The 16,942-nt window shown below is 40.6% G+C and overlaps 3 protein-coding genes and 2 non-coding genes across 6 annotated transcripts in view; 3 read left to right on the top strand and 2 right to left on the bottom strand.

Annotated features, from left to right (window-relative positions):
• The first annotated feature begins 914 nt into the window (after window positions 1-914).
• On the top strand, window positions 915-5,962 carry LOC109545375 (dynein regulatory complex protein 10). The gene is made up of 7 exons (XM_019916039.2): window positions 915-1,149; window positions 4,512-4,691; window positions 4,753-5,023; window positions 5,081-5,216; window positions 5,283-5,525; window positions 5,584-5,798; window positions 5,853-5,962. The coding sequence occupies exons 1-7, from the start codon at window positions 940-942 to the stop codon at window positions 5,894-5,896; spliced, it is 1,299 nt and encodes a 432-aa protein (XP_019771598.1). The 5' UTR covers window positions 915-939; the 3' UTR covers window positions 5,897-5,962.
• Window positions 1,163-3,513, bottom strand: LOC109545374 (trehalase). Its single transcript, XM_019916038.2, has 6 exons — window positions 2,543-3,513; window positions 2,235-2,490; window positions 1,975-2,150; window positions 1,782-1,908; window positions 1,505-1,733; window positions 1,163-1,449 (listed from the first exon to the last, which is right to left on the bottom strand). Exons 1-6 carry the CDS (start codon window positions 3,223-3,225, stop codon window positions 1,181-1,183), a joined length of 1,740 nt encoding a protein of 579 aa, XP_019771597.2. The 5' UTR covers window positions 3,226-3,513; the 3' UTR covers window positions 1,163-1,180.
• Window positions 5,963-7,401: 1,439 nt separating the features above from the next.
• LOC125503602 lies at window positions 7,402-7,508 on the top strand. The gene has a single exon (XR_007280985.1). It is a non-coding gene; the product is annotated as a U6 spliceosomal RNA (small nuclear RNA).
• Window positions 7,509-8,284: 776 nt separating this feature from the next.
• Window positions 8,285-16,942, top strand: part of LOC109545350 — a 35,155-nt gene continuing 26,497 nt past the window's right edge. For both annotated transcript variants that reach the window (XM_048663671.1, XM_019916004.2), the window contains exons 1-2: window positions 8,285-8,627; window positions 11,388-11,657. In XM_048663671.1, the coding sequence (XP_048519628.1) occupies window positions 11,458-11,657 (200 nt within the window). In that variant the 5' untranslated portion in view covers window positions 8,285-8,627; window positions 11,388-11,457. The remainder of the gene's footprint in view (window positions 8,628-11,387; window positions 11,658-16,942) is intronic.
• On the bottom strand, window positions 10,186-10,292 carry LOC125503601. The gene has a single exon (XR_007280984.1). It is a non-coding gene; the product is annotated as a U6 spliceosomal RNA (small nuclear RNA).

The raw sequence follows: 16,942 nt of genomic DNA, 5'->3' as shown, positions 1-16,942 counted from the left end.
AGAACGCTTTGCTGCATTTCCTCTTCGGGAACATCTTCCTTGCCATCACTATTATGGCGTATTACTTTTTCTTCGACGAGCTGGACGCTTCGGATGGTTTCCGCATTGCGATGTTCTTCTACAACTTCACAATCAGCATGATCATTAATAATCTTTGCGTCGCCATCAAGCTAAAGTTTGCTGGCGCCCACGAAAAGCTGAAAAGCTGCAAGCACGCGCAATTCCACAACGCCATCGAGATTACCAGAAAGTGCCGCATTATCTACCATGAAATGTATCTAATTGTGGACATAATGAATGGAATATTCGGGCCCACAATTTTCTTAATGCACTTTCTCTATGGCATTCAGGTGCTGGAGGTTTCAACCACTCTGTTTGTCCATAGGAAAAGCGAACTGGATCTTCAATCGCAACCGAATTTTGCCATTGTCTTGGTGCTAAGCGTGCTGTTTTTGGTAATTGGTTATGCGTGAAAATTTCAACCGTCTTTTTGTTCAAACTGAAGATAATATTTCGTTTTCAGTGTATACCGGTGATAACAACAATGTGCTGCGATTTTGCCAAAAGGGAGGCCCAAACGCTGCTGAAAACCTGCCGTGACCTGCAAAAGCCTCTGGACATTTTCACGAAAAGACATCAAGAACTGGAAGATTTCATGGACCAAATGAACAACACCCGAATAGAATTCCTGGCGTTCCGCTGCTTCGAAGTGAACCGCAAAGCCATAATCCTCCTGCTAACCGTTACATCGAATCATTTCATTGTGATTGTGCAATTTTTGAACACCAGTTAAATATACAATGAGTACTTTTGCAGTCGAAGCTAATTTCCACCCGATCCCCACACAAATCAACCATTTTTAACTCCCAAATAGTTGCCTAGCGGCCTTATCGACTAAACATTGCCACCCTGTATTGCCTGTTGACAAGTTCAGCCCAAATGACTTCCAAAGAATCAGTGGAAAAACACCTAAAAAGAAAACCGAAGCCGCTCAACTCCATCATCGAAAATGGGGACAAAGACGACTTTTTTGCAGGTTTGGACATTGAAAAGCCCGAGACTTTGTCGCCAATGGAGATGGAGCTGCGGATCCAAGCTGATCGTGTGATGTTCTCCCTGAACAAAGCTGTAGCGATGTTGAGCGTAATGGTAAGACTCAAAGTTACGTAGTTTATAGCGTTTAATCGCCGATTTCATTACTATTTTCCTCATCATCAGTGTTTCTTGCGTAGAATTTGTCGATGAGCTTCAGAGCCACGCCATTGGTCCAGCCGAATCCCTTTTGCACCTCATATTCGCCTCCTCCTCCATATTGGCCCACTCTGGAGGAGTCGTACTTTTCAAACATCGCATTTTGCTCCTGGTAGCCCTTAAGATTGGCCTCGATCCATCGCCCTGCAGACTTTTTAGCTATCTGCTTTCCCAGGCGATCGCCGCTGTCCCACAGTCCTAGCAATTGAAGAAAGTTGTCTTTTAGGACGATTTGGGGTTCTGTGGCGCTTACCTAAAATCACCAACTCTTGAAGAGGCGGCCAAGCATTGGGCAGGTCCCATTGCTCATTGTTTTGGTCCAGCGAGGTCGGAATGCCGCCTTTGAACTCGTCGATGCGTAATTTTTTGAAATACTTTGCCGCCTTTTTGCCGTAGATTTTCTTTTGCTCCGCATCGTACAAGTCCGGCCATAAGGGAGCAAAGTTGCTGGGAAAGAACATTTTTCTTGGCCTCGATAAGTCCTAAAAAAACGAGAGTGAAGTTGCGCCTTAACTCACCAAATAGCTTACCAAATCAAAGTCGTACCAAATTCCGTCCTGATCATCGTACAGGACTTGATTTATCGCAATTAGCCAGCTTTCCGAGTGCTGGGCCCATTTTAGGGCATTTTGCCCATCTCCGATGAGGAAGTAAAAGCTGAAATATCCAAAATTTCCAGTTTCATTTAAAGCCAAGGCAGGTATTAAACATGGGGAAACTCACCTGGATAATTTCCTAAAAGCCCCACATAGAAAAGCGTTCAGATCGACTGGAATCACGCGTTGGGCATCGATGTGAGTTAAGTTCGTTTTGACTCCTCCATCCTCATCGAAAAACCATCGGCTGGAAAAGTCCCAACCGCTTTCAGCGCCACTTTTCAGGCCTTGATAGCAATGTTTCTAAATAACAAGTATATAATTATATTGCATTGACTCGACTGAAACTACCAGCTGTTTGAAAAGTGAATCTTCTGTGCGACTTACTTGCTGTTCTCCATCTGGAAAGTAAGTGCAGGTGGTAATGTCTTCATAGTAGGACTCCGGCCTGGGAGTGGTGCTTTCCGAAATATAATGCGCCAGTCGATGCTGGCGCTCTTTTACCACAACGTCCACAGTCTTCTCCTGCAGCCAATAAGTGAGTTCTTTGTCCAAGACTCCAATTTTGGCCCTGATCCACTCGATATCGTCAGTGTATTTCAAGTAGAGCGCAGCCATCAGGGTGAGTAAAGGAGGTTGGGACCTACAGCCCAATTAGCCCTAACAACCCCAATCCAACCCCGCTCTAAACTCACCGATTCAAATAGTAGATTCTTCCGCCGTTTGGGACAAACCCATAAGTCTCTACCATTGAAAGCAGATTCTCGATCATTCCCCTGGCAGTTCGGGGCATGTCGCTTATAAGCAGGCCTTCAATGATCCAGTAGGAGTCCCAGTAGTAGAATTCCTTAAATCGGCCCCCTGGTATAATGATTCCATTGGGAACCCCAATTAGAGAGTGTTTTTCGGGGTTTTGGAAAACGGTGCTTGAAACCTTTCGGCCGAGGGACGGCCAAATGCCTACCAGGTCTGAAGCAAACGTTTTTATTTCATCGTCTTTGATCCTCTTCAGGAAGCGTGGGCTGGGATTGAAATCTTCCGGGGTCCACGTTGCCAGCTCGGTGTCGTTTTCGAAGTTTTCCTGCACAAACTGGGCAACTTCCGCCTTGGTGGGGTTGTTGTTGGTCTGGGCTAGTAAAGCGTTAAAGTTTCTCAGCGTGATTTCTTCAGTATTGATTTGGCTCATGTCGACGAATGTTTTGGAGTCTGAAAAAATCCGCGCTCTTTGCACCGTATCCAGAAGACTTCCCTGGCAATAGACCAGACTGTTGCATGATTGGCTGGGATCAGTGACTGCGTCCCGTTTAACGCGAAGTGAATAGTTAGGCTTTGAAGCCACCCCCAGGAAAAGTGGCAGGAAAATGCATAGTTTGTACATGATCGCCACCAGCTGGGGAACTCGATTAAACTAACCCTCCTGAACAAGTTGAGCGTCTTTTTAAACTCCACTCACTCAATAAGTGCGATAAAATGAATATGAATTAGCCTTAAATGGCTCCTTTGCCGATAATCTCCCTTCGTTTGATAATTGATACATTTTTAGTGTTGTCACAGAATATAATTACGTGTTTTTAGTGCAGAACTCACTTGCTTTGCATGGCATATCATGTAAATTGACAACGATAACGCTTGCACCATTTAACGAGCCGATCGCGGAAAAACTGAATTTTTCAATAGGTTCTATGGGAATTGTTTTAGACATTTTCCTTATCGGCTTTTAAGACGCAGAAACGCTTAACAAGTTTTGTTTTGATGCAGTGATTGACCGTTGGAGTGGTCAAGTCCCATACAAATAACAAATTAATTTCAGTTCAGTTGTTCTCAGGTTTTTCATTGATGAAGACTTTTGTGCTGATCGGTTCGGGATCTTTAGGCCGTCGTCACTAGGAGGATAGTCTCAATGTTTCGCCAGCACCCATAGCTACCATCTTCAGCGGTGATTCGCCTCCGAAGGGAACATCAGGCCTTCAACATCAGACAAACTGAATTTACTAGATGGAAAACATACTGATTTTTCTTTAAACACTTTTCATTTGTCGAAACGCTTATTCATTTTAACTTTGACTGATCGACTAGCATGACTGATCGTTGAAATGGCATGATGAAAAGTCTCATACCAATACCAAATGAACTAATCTACATTTGTCAATTATTTTGCCATTGATGACAAACGCATTAGAGAGTGTTTAGATTTTGATTTATGACTGCGTGTAATTGTTATTAAACTTTTTCCTTCCTGGGCTTCAGTCCAAATGTGAAATAAAAATGTTCATATCGTTTATTTCAAATTTTCAGCTAATATATGCCAATTAAACCAAATAAATCAGAGCTTTAAAAAATTAAAAAATTGTTAGATAAACGCATAAATCAGCATGCAAATATGACCGATAAGTAGCATTTTAAGCGTGTGTTATTAGTATTAGAAGTAGAAATAGCCTAATTCGCATGGTTAACTAAATGGGAATATAATGTAAATTTGCCGATTAACACAAAAAGTTTGCAACATTAATCGAACATTCGTTAGTAGACGGCTCAGTTTAAGCATTAACAACTATTAGGCCTTGATAGTGTATAACATTTGCTACGTACTTTGGTTATCAATAAACCATTTGTTTTAATTGACTTGATAACAATTTCAGACGTGTTTAGCTTGGTAAATTTCAGGCCCATATGCCATTGCTGATGGAAAACGACTCAAAGATCCTGCGGGAGAACTTTTCGGAGGAAGAAATGGGTTTCATCAACTACGCGCTGAAATCCTACGAGGAAAAGACTGGCGCCGAAACTCCACGTTGTGTGGGCGATTTATATGAGACCATCAATAGAGTTAAACTGAGCAGAGTTGTAAAAAAATCGCCATCAATAAACAGTGAGCGAAGTAAATTCCGGTTTATTCAACTTTCAGCGCTCCCGGATATCAGAAGACGTTGTGGTGGACGCCAACTTGTCCCAAGTAATCCACATGATCTTCACCAATAAGTGCATTCGACAGGAGATTAGCAATGCCGACAATCCCGTCACCATCCCTTACGTGGTGCGATTTATTCGCGACTTTGAGGAGCTGAAGGAGATGGCCAAAATCAAGCTGTACGTCACTGGAACAGAGGAGGAGGCGCGAGACAAACAATTGAGGCAGGCCTACAAGTCAAATGTAATGTTAATCGCGGCCATCCAAGGTACCTAAAACCGGTTTTTGCCAGTTTTTTTTTAAGCACTTGAACAACTTCCAATAGATCTGGAACAGCAGCTTAAGACGCAACGCGAACAGCTGGGCAACGAGCTGAATAAGAAAGTGGAGATTTTCGAAAAATACAACAAGAAAATCGCGGACATCAAAGAGGAGTTCCAAATTAGCATTGAGAAGAACATGTGAGTGTCAGTGAAATTGAACTGAGCTTCTCCAAAGCTCAGATAATGAAATGTTAATATTTCAAGCCATGAGTCCGAGCGCAAAATGATGCAACAGTGCCTGGAGAGTGAGGAGAAGCAGGCGGCTCTATCAGCTGAAGCCGAAGCGATAACCGCTCAATACCAAAAGCTTCTAGAGGACGATTTAGACGATGAGAAGAAGCTGAGGGCCAAAACGATGAAAACTGAGACTCAGCTTCAGAACTGGCTGACCAAGTACGACCAGGACATTGGGGAAAAACAGGCGGAATATGAAGAACTCAAAGCGCAGTAAGGTTCTTCAAGTGCTTCGGCTGTTTGGGCTTTTGAAGAAATCGATTGTTGATAGATTCGATAGCGAAAAGGAGGCGATGGATGACTTGGAGAACAAAATGGAAGAACAGGATCGGCTGTACAGCACCCTAATGGCGGAGAAGGAAGAAGAGGAGGAGCGACTGTTCCAGGAAATCGCCTATAAAATGCTGATCAATCGGTCGGCTCGTGTTATCCAAAGGGCTTGGAGGGCTTTTAGGGAAAGGAAGCACAAGCGACGGGGGAAGAAAGGTATTGGATGCTTCATGGCCAAGGTTTATACACACTGATTTAAAATGATTTTAGGCAAAAAGGGAAAGGATGGCAAGAAGTCTCAAAAGAAGAAATAACCGACTGAACTTTTAAATGCATTTATTAATATAAACAACATATTAAAATTCTGTCATACAATCGTATCGGTTGCAGCTTCTAAACCATACACCAGCCTATGCAATTATTCAAAACCCGATTTTTCCAACATAAATAAAACGTGAAAACGTAACAGTACATTCTTCCGGGTCTAAACGCACGATACAATAGATTCAATTTTCCCATTTTTCTTCGGACCACCCACTCACGTGTCGGACAGCGGCCAGTTTTTGAAACAAATTGCCTATATATATTCCATTGCTATGACAACACGTTTCTAGTCCAATCAGCTTTTGAGTTAAGAGCGGCGATTTAAGTAACGACACCGAAAGTTTTATGATGGTTGACTGGTAGCTGCACCCAAATTTTACCATATACTGAGTTGGAATGTGGCCGGTGTAACTGAAAAGGAAATTATACGGTTTTTCACGATTCTTTTCCACCAACCTTTTGAACAGTGGTGCAAATCCTACCTCTGTAGATTTTGCGTCGGGACGTTGGGCATGCGGCCAATGGCAATGCGTTTTAAAGCTGATACCATGGAAACCAGGGGGTTGTTTGGTCGGGTTGGGGATGCGGAACAGATTGTTTGCACCATGGGTCAAGTGAGTCTGAAAGGTTTTTGCTTTGGTTTTGTTTCAAAAATGATCAGCGGGGTTCAGTGGTATTGAAAATTATTTAATTGTGTCATCAATTACTACTGGATTTTTTTAATGCCCGAAATGATTTAATGCTGTTTTTTAATGATGCATTTTTCGCAATTTTTCCCACATTGAAAGTGAAATTTATGATGCCTTTTCACAAAGAGCCAGTTTTTATTAAGGCATCGTCGATGGGAATGGGAGCGATATTTGACTCCGAAGCGAATCCATCTCTGAAGATGGTAGCCATGCGTACTAACAAAACGTCCGCGCAAAATTCGTATTCTGACCCAAACTAACCCAGCTAGTAAAGCGAAAATAATCAATTTTTGAGTACCGGAATTGCCGTTACCACATTAAACTTACGATTATAAGATTTGAATGAAGAATTTTTGGCCGATGGCCTTTTTTGAAATAATTWAAAAATTTTGGTCGAAATTTTGCCTTATTGAAAGTGAATTGCGAGATGCCTATTTTGTTACCATATACAAAACGTTCCGTTAAGAAAAATATTCTGTTAACTTCTGGCGCGGTTAACAGTTTCAAATTTGGATCGAAAACTCCAATTTGCTTGGCATCTGTGAATCCAACTCTTGCATAGACTGGACGACCCTTTACATGTTATGCAACCATATATTTTTCCAAATTATCAGCGCAAAAGACATCAAGCACAACTGCTATGCAAATTCTATCACATTTCTAGAAGATTCCACCGAAATTTGCGCATGTTTGGCAACGGTGTCTCTCGAAAAAGAAATCCCCTGTGGAAAGTGACAGGCTAATATCTCACCGCCGCAGTCCAACGCGCTAGTTGGTACAAATAGCTGTTGAAGGGATTGCCAAGTGTACTCGCTTCGGCGGTACATATACTAAAATTGGAACGATACAGAGAAGATTAGCATGGCCCCTGCGCAAGGATGACACGCAAAATCGTGAAGCGTTCCACATTTTTTTGCGAAATTTTTACCATTTTTTCACAAKGAAAGTGGAAGATSGRAGGCATTCGAGYTAAYAAAACGTCAAGAAAAATGTCTTTTAGGGATCAAAGAGGACGTTCATCGGGTCATTGTTTGCTTCAGAAATAATGCAGAATGTATTTTATTTAAAATATTTTTCAAAGAACTAATGAGWGWGAGATTACAAAATTGAGAATTCCGCAAAATCRAACGACAAAATTTTTTTGCGACTACGATGTTTTATTAAGCAGAACCTCTGGTAAAACTAGTTGAAATAGAGCTTAGCAAATTCGGAATTTTTAATAGAAGGCAAGAAGAAGGAGGAAAATTGAACATTTTTGCTAAATAATGCATCCTTTTACTATCACCATGTCAAGTTGAGGCGTTGATTTGAAGAAAGCTGATGGTTTTAGGGCTGAAAACCTACAGCCTGGGGCCAAAAATATGAATGACTGTAATTTGAGCCTCGTTAAATCAAGAACCTACTTTAGAATTACCGTATTAGTCGCATCACGAATGCCCCCTAACTTACCTGGAATTTTCACTGACAAATTACTAGTGAGATAATCGACATTCTGGACAAGGAAAAAACTGAAAAACTGAGAAAAAACTGTTCAAAATAGTTTGTGAAAAAATAACAGTTTTCTAGTGGCAAAAACCAGTGAAGTTCTGATTGACCGAAACTGGCCAGTTTCGGCTACACCCTCACTGTTCATCCTTTGCCCCTCGTCCTTTTCTATTGTCCTATGACGAAATGTTTGAGTCCAGTAGGAGGGCCCTCAACTCCAAGAATCGAGAATCAGGCTGCGCTAATGGTCCAACAAGATTTTCGCTTCTCTTCGATGAGAGACTTGAGAGTTTTCCTCTCATTCAGTATCTTGCCGGCACGTGAGAAAAGTCAAGAAGGCCGCGGACACGCTTTGCGATTGTTTCGCTAATCGCCGGCATTTGTTCGCACGCCAACTTTTTGATTGAGCGCCTTTGAGACGAGTGTGGCTTTTTATTTGTTAATTCATATCTGATGTTTGCGGTTTCTGTTTTTTTGTCGGTGGCCAAAACATTCAGTGGTGAAACCGCGGGTTGTCGAATGGCTTTTTGATGGGATTTTCTGAAATGTAAGTAGTTTTGCCTTTTCAATTATCAAGTTTCACTTAGTCATATCAGCAATTAAAATTAATATAAACGACGATAAATGAGCATTAAAGCAGCTTCTTCGGGTCGAGATGGTATCGGGCGAAAGGATGGCAAAAATTCAATTACCGCAATATAAATCAACTTAATACATTTCACTAATTAAGTTGTGATCTGTTTTGACACGGCTTGGATTAACATTACGATAGGTATCTTCTTTAATGAAGTTGTCATTCGGCCAGTTAGACCTGTTGGTTCATATCAAGAACCAGACATGACGATTTTGTTCATTAATTAATTTCCCGGGGTTTTTACAGGCTTCCCGCATGTTAAGTGATGATTGAGCGTCTGCCCTTTAGGTAGTTTTCCTTCACAGTTACAAAGGGTTTTGGGGCAACTACTCGGAAAACGTTTAAATAACCAGCCAAGCTACAACTAGATTAAATTAATTGTGGTGAAATCCTCCTCCTAATCAGTTAAATGGCGTCCCATAAACGGCGGATTAATCCAAAAAGATGACAAATTAACCACTTGACGCCGTTATTGATGTGAGAGCAACTGCTTTAAAATTCCTGTCAAATTGGTTGCAAAACCTGTTGATTTATATGCGACCAAAATGCCACTTACTCGAGTATGTAGCGCGAAGAGTAAATTGGTATTTTCTGTAGCGTAATTGCTTTCGTGGTTTTCGGGCAGGTTTAGCGAAAAGTGTCATAGAAAATGCAAAAAAGCTAAGGAACCAGTCTTCTGCTCTACACTAACTGGTGAGGAAACTAACGCCGACTGAGCAACCGTTAGGATCTGGCTGGTCACTTTTCGAAATGCCCACAGAATGTGTTATTTTCATCACTCGCTTATTTGCATTCTGCTCACTCCTGGAGCCGTTAATATATTTAAACAAGTAATACCTTATTACACGTTAACACGTTTACTTTTTAGCAGATGTTGCGAGTCAATAAATGCCCAGCTCGATTTTAGAGCGAAGCGTAAAACATTGGCTGTCTAATGTGAAGAAGAGTCTGGTCAATGAGTGGACAAACAAAATTGGTTATAAATGTAAAATTTGCATACTCAGATTAAATCGAGTTAATCGGAACATCGACTTTTTAAAGAAGACATTCTTGAACGATTCGAGTGACGTGGTTTTAGGTCTTTGATACCTGATGATGGTTATTACATAAAATACCCGAAACGACTTCTTATCCTTCTTCTTCTACCCAACATGTGGGTTTTCAGCCCTAAAACCATCTGCTTTCTTCCGTTTCAACTAGTTTTACCAGATATTTTGCGTAATAAAATTAATTAAATTCGTCACAAAATTAAGTTGTTTGATCGGACTATTTGTCTAACAAGTTAAAATCTCGATTTTTTCATCTCACCTTTAAGGGCTAAGTTCTTTGAAAAATATTTTAAATAAATTATATTCTGCGTTATTTCTGAAGAAAACAATGACCCGATGCACGTCTTCTTTTTTGCGTTTTGCTAGTTCGAATGCCTTCCATCTTACACTTTTCCTCTGAAAAAACGGTAAAAATTTCGCAAAAAAATGTGGAACGCTTCACGATTTTGCGTGTCATCCTTGCGCAGGGGCCATGCTAATCTTCTCTGTATCGTTCCAATTTTAGTATATGTACCGCCGAAGCGAGTACGTTTGACAATCCCTTCAACACCTATTTGTACGAACTAGCGCGTTGGACTCCAGCGGTGAGATATTAGCCTGTAATTTTCCACATAGGATTTCTTTTTCGAGATACACCGATGCCAAACATGCGCAAATTTCGGTAGAACGCTGTTGGCAGCGGCTATATATGTATTAGGGCTTATACAGGCACTTGAGCTGATAAATTTAAAACAATATTGTTGCGTAACATGGACAGGGTGGCCCACTTTATTCAAGAGTTCAATTCATGGAAGGCAAGCAAATTGGTGTTTTCTATCCAAATTTCGCATAATTGTGAACCGCGCCAGCCAGAATATTTTTCTTCGCTTATATGGGGTGTCTCAAAAAGATTTTGGAAGCAACGAAATGGGCTCCTTGGACTTCACTTTCAATGCTTCCGCTTCCGTACTTCTCCGGTGGAGGTTTTTTAAATCATTAAGCACGAAAACGACATAATTTTGATTCAAACTGAGGAATTTTTGGCCAGATCAACACAAGCAGACATGGCAAACATCTAAGTCTACTTGAAATAACTGCAGATAATAATTTGACTCCAACTGTTTACCTTCGGCTAAGTTTTCAAAATAAATCCGCGCACTTTGGAGCGTGTTTAGCCCAAATAATCACCAACATCTTTACTTAATTTACGTTAATTTTCCGCAACGCATGAGGCATTTTATCGCCCTTCAAACAGCGCAGGAAATTTGGAAATTGCAGTCCACTCTATTCTCAGATTTTCCGATTGGCCTTAAGCTTATCAAATATACTTTTTACAACTTTCCAGTACAATCGGTTCCAATTTCACTCGCCTAGTTAAGGATGCGCAAATTGTCTGATTTAGATTATTGGCAAGCGTACAAAAGAAAAGATCAGGAGATCCCGTCCACATAGGCGAAATTTTTTTTGCGTTCAAAATAACAATTTCAATGACAAGGAAAATAAGCAGCCTCACTGTGTTTGATCGAGGTTTATGCAAAAGTTCTCTAGGAAAAGTTGCGAAAACATTTCAAGGAACTTGTCAGTCGGAATTCTGAAATTCCGCCACCGAAAGCTAATAAATAATTGAAAGTTTTTAACATTTCAGGATGGAAAAGAACGAGTTCGTGCGTACTCCATTTTCATCAATCAACCGTAACAAGGACCCGTTTTAGTGAATGTGGAAGGTAAAGAAGAGGTGCCCCAGGTGTAAAGGCCACATCCTGGTGGCGGTCCTCTTTTGCTGGATGTTGGCCAATGTGAAGGCCCAAGTGGAGGTTCGCGATTTTGTTTCAGTTAACACGCTCAGTGATGGTGAGGTCGAGACCAGGATCTTTTACAAAGGAGTGGCCGCCAAGGAAACATCTGTTGGCAAACGGTAAGTGATTTTTTATTGCAAAGTGGTTTGCTTACAATCCACCCATCTATGCGTCCCGATCAACTGCCAGCAAATGGTGAGAAGATCTGATAACCGACTTTCGAGCGAAAAATATGTAAGCCATTTAAGACGGTCGTAAAAGTCTCAGATGCGTCCATTCATGAGGATCCGTTGCTGGCGCACAATTACACCAGACTTATATTGTTTACGTATCAATAAACGCTGCTGTGTAAATAAACAATTTGTCAACTTTTTTGTACGCACTCTACTTCACTAGGGCTGAGCCAAAAGTCGACTATTGAAGAGTAAAATTGGCTCCCTAACGGGATTTGAGTCAATGGAAAAGGAAGAGTGCGTTTTCAAAATTGGAGACGTTTTGCCGCTTTTAGTTAGGCATCCAGGCATTAGGAAAGAACCACAGTTTTCTGATGTTGGGGTATTTTTAGATTCAACTCTAACATCGATGCTTTTCGATTTAGTCCATTCCTCTTTTCCAAGCGCTTGATGAGACGATTAAACTTATGAGTTAAGGGCGCCATGCTTAAGACATTAACGACTGTTCGTACCTGCGTAAGTCAAAAATAGGACAGTCTGAACGGGGAGAACAATCAGATAGATTTATTGGATGAATTGTTTGTTATACAAAAGGAGTCAAGAAAAATACGGCAGAATTTAAAACAAACATCGGTTTTATTGACGGAGATGAGGGGGTCGGTTCTCATTTATTTCGTGGAGACACCGTATGATTTAGTGCTTCAATGTGGAGGTTTTCAGGGCTGAGAACGGTGTATTTTTTCGGCAGTGAGCTGTTGAAAACCCACAGATATACAAAGGGCTTGAAAGGATTTTTTTGATGAAATTTTCTCAAAAATCAGTTAGACCATGTGTGGCGTATCAGCTGCAATCGAAATGGAATAAACACTTTGGACATTGTTGTTCCTTTGGTGATTTTTTCCATCACAACAGATGCTTCTGCTTGGGTGATTTGCATTTCTTGATGACTATCCGTGGCGATATTCAAATTAAGTCATATATTAGAACGAGCCTAGAAGTGGCATTTTTGTCAAACCGTTTATGGGCACTTCTGATGCAAGTATCCGTTCATTGTCAGCAAATTTGCATAAAATCATTACTAAGTCTGCTTTATTGATCGTTTACCAGCTAATCTTGATTAAATTCCTACTCGTTTCTGTAATGTTCAGATCCTTCTTGAAGTTTTTTCACCTCTCAAGTTACTGGCCACTTATCGTCCTTTAAAATAAGACTTTCATAAGTTCGGCTTGTTTCACTCGAATGCTAAAAAACTGGGCAAAAGCAACTTGTAACCTACTTTAGTAAGTTTGGATTTGTTGAAGCGTTGAACCCTGGAACTTCCGCCAGCTTTTGAGGTTTCTGGTCAAGATTTTCAGTGGTTTCAATCCGATTGCTGTAGGCACGATTTTTTTTATTTTAATGCATTTGTTGTGCCGACAGGAGAACAACAATTTTTACAACGCTGATCCATCCGAACACCCAAAGTTGCAGCTTAAAACCGTTTAAAAATGTTGAGGTTTCGAATATTGAGTTTGATTCAAGCCAAAAATTCGCGACTTTCTTCTCACCCCATTCTTCTCGACAAGGGAAAGCAACGAGCATTTTGAAGTGGCTTAGGAAACAATGAGTCAAATCGATGCCTCCTTGGCTCTTGACTCCCTACGGTCGCTGGAGGCTTTGTTCCAAATGGCTCAATAAAATAGGCCATCACATGCAACAGAAAGTTGTTTGATTTTCATTGAATGCTTATCGGTTTTACGCGATTGGAAGATCGGTCAAGAGTTGACGCATTGGATCTGTTGGGTTTAAGTAAACAATCTAAGGGTTAATTCGTGCCATTTTAACTTAAGAAACCTCAGAAAATTGTACAAAAGCTTTCAGTTTAACTCGACTTAATGTAGACTGTCCTAATAAAGACCCAACTGAACATCCCGCATATCAAAGTTCAATAGCAGAGCGTTCGTTAGTGGCCTGATCATTCCCTATTTGTACCTCTAAAGCCATGAAATACCGTTGACGAAAATTCCTCGACAAGACCAGATAGACATCTACAATTCTTTCGGACACTTTCTTCAATTGGTATCGGACAAATTCACAGTGATTATCTGATCAGCGTTGGATGATCAATCAATCGAACCAAGATTTATTCGGCTTAAGTTAATGAGGCGGGCGAGTTGAGAAAAAACTGGCTGCTGTCTTAAGCCCGCTATTAGTAACGTTTTTCTCTTCATTTTTATCGGCGCAGTAATTAATTATGACAGAGTACTGGACGATATAGATAGCGGACAAATATATCTACCATGCAGCCGAAGGATTCCATCGGGAATACGGTGAGAAATTTTTAAGGTTGCATACTGGGTGTTCCATAAATGGTACAAACTTTAGTAGTTTGAAACGTTTCTGGGACTTTGGGCTGTTTGAGCAAGTCAAGATCAAGACTTGCATGGTTGCATGATCAAAACCCTCCTCTCTCGTCTCGTTCATCACTAGTTTTGGTCAAGGATTAGCATCAGAATTAGATTTGTTAGTAAAAACACGTAAAAATGAAACACCACTGCTTTTATAGAGCTTGAAAGATTGGTCAATGATGGGCACACCGTTTCTTGCAGAAACCGATAAATTCCAGCAAGACGAGTTTTGCTCATTTTTCGCCTAACACTAAGTAGACATAACTATCCCTCTTAATAAAGACATTCGGACGGCTTTGCGTTAAAACCCGTGCGAGAGGGTGCGTCTGCTCGAGTAGCATCAGGAGGGTGAGTAGTGAGTGCCAGTTACCGCAAGAGCTTTTGAGGGCGGCTTTGCGAAGAGTAGACACCCTTTTGTTCCATTGTTGGCTGGCAAAGAACTGAAAAAAGTGAACGTTGTCGAGGTCGGGCACAATTGTCGACTTATGTAATAGGTTTAGCCCGTAGGGGACAATTTCTAGGCATGTGGGTTTTTGCCTAAATTAGCCCTGCGCAAAAATCACGCCAGAAAATGAGGAAATCCCGTTTGAAACTGCGATTGATTTCGTGGCTTTGGTAAGGAAAAACCACCCCTCTTGGTACCCATTTATCACTTTGTGCTGCCATGTTCTTTACACCGCTAACCGAATTAGTTACATTGCATTGCGCACAGATTAAGTGTTTGTGTAGGGAAGTCCCTGTTGTCAAAGAGGGTTGATATAGAGGATGGGGTGTCAGGGTTGACGGATCAAAACGTGAAATTAGCCGAGTCGTTTTGGGTTTTCATTGAATTATTAAAACACTTTTTCCATGTCATCTTTGGAAGCAAGTTAAAGGATAAATTGCAATTCAAATCCACTACTTTCCGTTTGAAAGTGTTAAGCAGTGACCAATGTTCAAGAGAAAAACCTGCCCAGTTTCCCCTTTTTTGCGATTTCTTCATTTTTGCGTTGCAGTTTGTAAGCATTTTTTGGTTTTAAATTAACTGTAGTGTTTTGTCTTCTGTCTCACCTGATGAATTTCTGGCAATATCTCGGCAAAGCCATTAATGCACATATCAATAGCTGTAGAACTGAATTAAATTCGTCGCGCATTAAGCAAATTGTTCTGGTTGGAAACAATGAATCTCACAGTCATTCAGGCATATTTGCAATCCACGTGGAGGCCTAATAGTTCCGGGTGCAATTTTTCACAAACGAGTCCATTTTAGGTGTAAAACCTCCAAGGAACAACTAAAAATCTGTTGTCTTTTCTGGTCTAAAAGTTGCTAGATAAACTTCTGGCAATTGCCACAAATTTTGAATCATCCTGTACATGGAAAAGTATTCAGAATTATGCATTATATGCTATCTTCTGCTCTTATGCAATAGCCATATCCAGTCGTATATAATCATACATCAAATATGGGTAGGAACTTGAGGATTACTTCATTATTTCGTAATTTAACGGCGTTATAATCCATTAAACATGTAAATCAAGTCACGATTTTTGATAATTGTTGAGTTCTCAAGTCAATTGTGATGCTGTCTTAAAAGGGCATGGCAAAAATTCGCTCAGTCTAAATACTTGGAAGACGCAATTAATTTCCGAACTAGAAAAATCTACGCCAAAACGTTGCGTGAATAAAATGTTTTCACACTTGAGGCGCCGTTAATGCGATTATTTCTCATGACTACAAATCCCCATTTGTGGCATCGTTTTATGAATACATGCATGAGACACTCCTCTAAATCATAGATCAATAATTGATGAAACTGTCGAATGATCCATTAGCATGAGACGATCGTTATTTTTTGCCTGCAAACTAGCGCACGTTTTGCGAAAAACGAATCATTCTCGCCGGCATTTAAACGGATATCTAATTTTCACGCAAGTCAACAGGTTTATAAGCTACTTAAAATGCGACACTTGTATGTTTCCTAGTCGCCTAGTTTATCGCTTTCTGGTTATTATTTGCAAACATTTCCACCAGTTCAATTAGGAACAGACTAATTTCAGTTTTTTGCATCTTTCTCAAAGCTTTTCACCTTTGAGGACAAATAAGCAGTTTTCAAAATTTGTGCAGACTGTAAGGTGTAATGCCATCATAAATCCTCAAAAATTCCCTCTTATTCGGGCGCTAATAAGTCTGCTGAGGTTTTCGTAAGTTGAGACTCCAAAGTTGAAATTTTACATCACTAGAAACATTTTTCCAAATTTTTGCTGCCCATACCGAAGCGGAATTTTTGAGCAGTTTTAAATGGAACTAAAGTTTTTGACAAAATTTCACTAAAATCGAAACCCGATTGAGATTCGCACAGGTTTCCAAAATTGGGCCACCAGAGATTAATGAGCGCTTCAAGCAAAGGCAAAATGATCAGAACCTCGATGTCACTCACTCCTCCGTTTTACGCAAGTAAACCTCTCTAATTTCTCAAAATTTCGCCTCCATTCAAGTCCAAACGAGCCTTCCGAAGGTGCTGAAAGTTGAGTCTTCCAAGTTCAAATCGTATCTTAGGGGAAGCCAAGTTTAGAAAATGTCTACCGCCCAAACCACAGTTGCACATTTTTTTTCTTTTCTATTTTATCGAGAAGCTTCTGGTTTAGGCAAAATTTCCGCAATTGGCAGGTTCAAGGATATCAAACAGGGCGCAAAACAGTAGCTTTTACTAGTGGAAAAGTGTACACAAAAGCTCATTCCTGCAGCCCAAACGGGTTCGAACATATTCTCAACAAAAAAACCTTAAAAAAATGAGATTTTTGCCGCTGTATGTCTCAAAAGCCAAAGCACACAGAACAATTGAAGAGAGTAAAATTGCTTCTTTT

This window comes from Dendroctonus ponderosae, unplaced genomic scaffold (assembly GCF_020466585.1).
Source record: "Dendroctonus ponderosae isolate FM_Combo_2020 unplaced genomic scaffold, Dpon_F_20191213v2 Dpon_F_20191213_2, whole genome shotgun sequence".
Lineage (NCBI taxonomy): Eukaryota > Metazoa > Arthropoda > Insecta > Coleoptera > Curculionidae > Dendroctonus > Dendroctonus ponderosae.
The sequence above is the reverse complement of the archived record's forward strand: the minus strand, read 5'-3'. Positions and strand labels throughout refer to the sequence as shown.

Bases quoted from the DNA above. Each gene is read 5' to 3' on its own strand.
- LOC109545375 (XM_019916039.2), top strand. From the start codon at position 940: ATGACTTCCAAAGAATCAGTGGAAAAACACCTAAAAAGAAAACCGAAG. The intron at 4,692-4,752 runs GTAAAAAAATCG...TTCAACTTTCAG, and splicing joins GAGTTAAACTGAGCAGAGTT to CGCTCCCGGATATCAGAAGA. The intron at 5,526-5,583 runs GTAAGGTTCTTC...GATTGTTGATAG, and splicing joins TATGAAGAACTCAAAGCGCA to ATTCGATAGCGAAAAGGAGG.
- LOC109545374 (XM_019916038.2), bottom strand. From the start codon at position 3,225: ATGTACAAACTATGCATTTTCCTGCCACTTTTCCTGGGGGTGGCTTCA. The intron at 2,151-2,234 runs GTAAGTCGCACA...CTTGTTATTTAG, and splicing joins TTCCAGATGGAGAACAGCAA to AAACATTGCTATCAAGGCCT. The intron at 1,450-1,504 runs GTAAGCGCCACA...TTCAATTGCTAG, and splicing joins TCAAGAGTTGGTGATTTTAG to GACTGTGGGACAGCGGCGAT.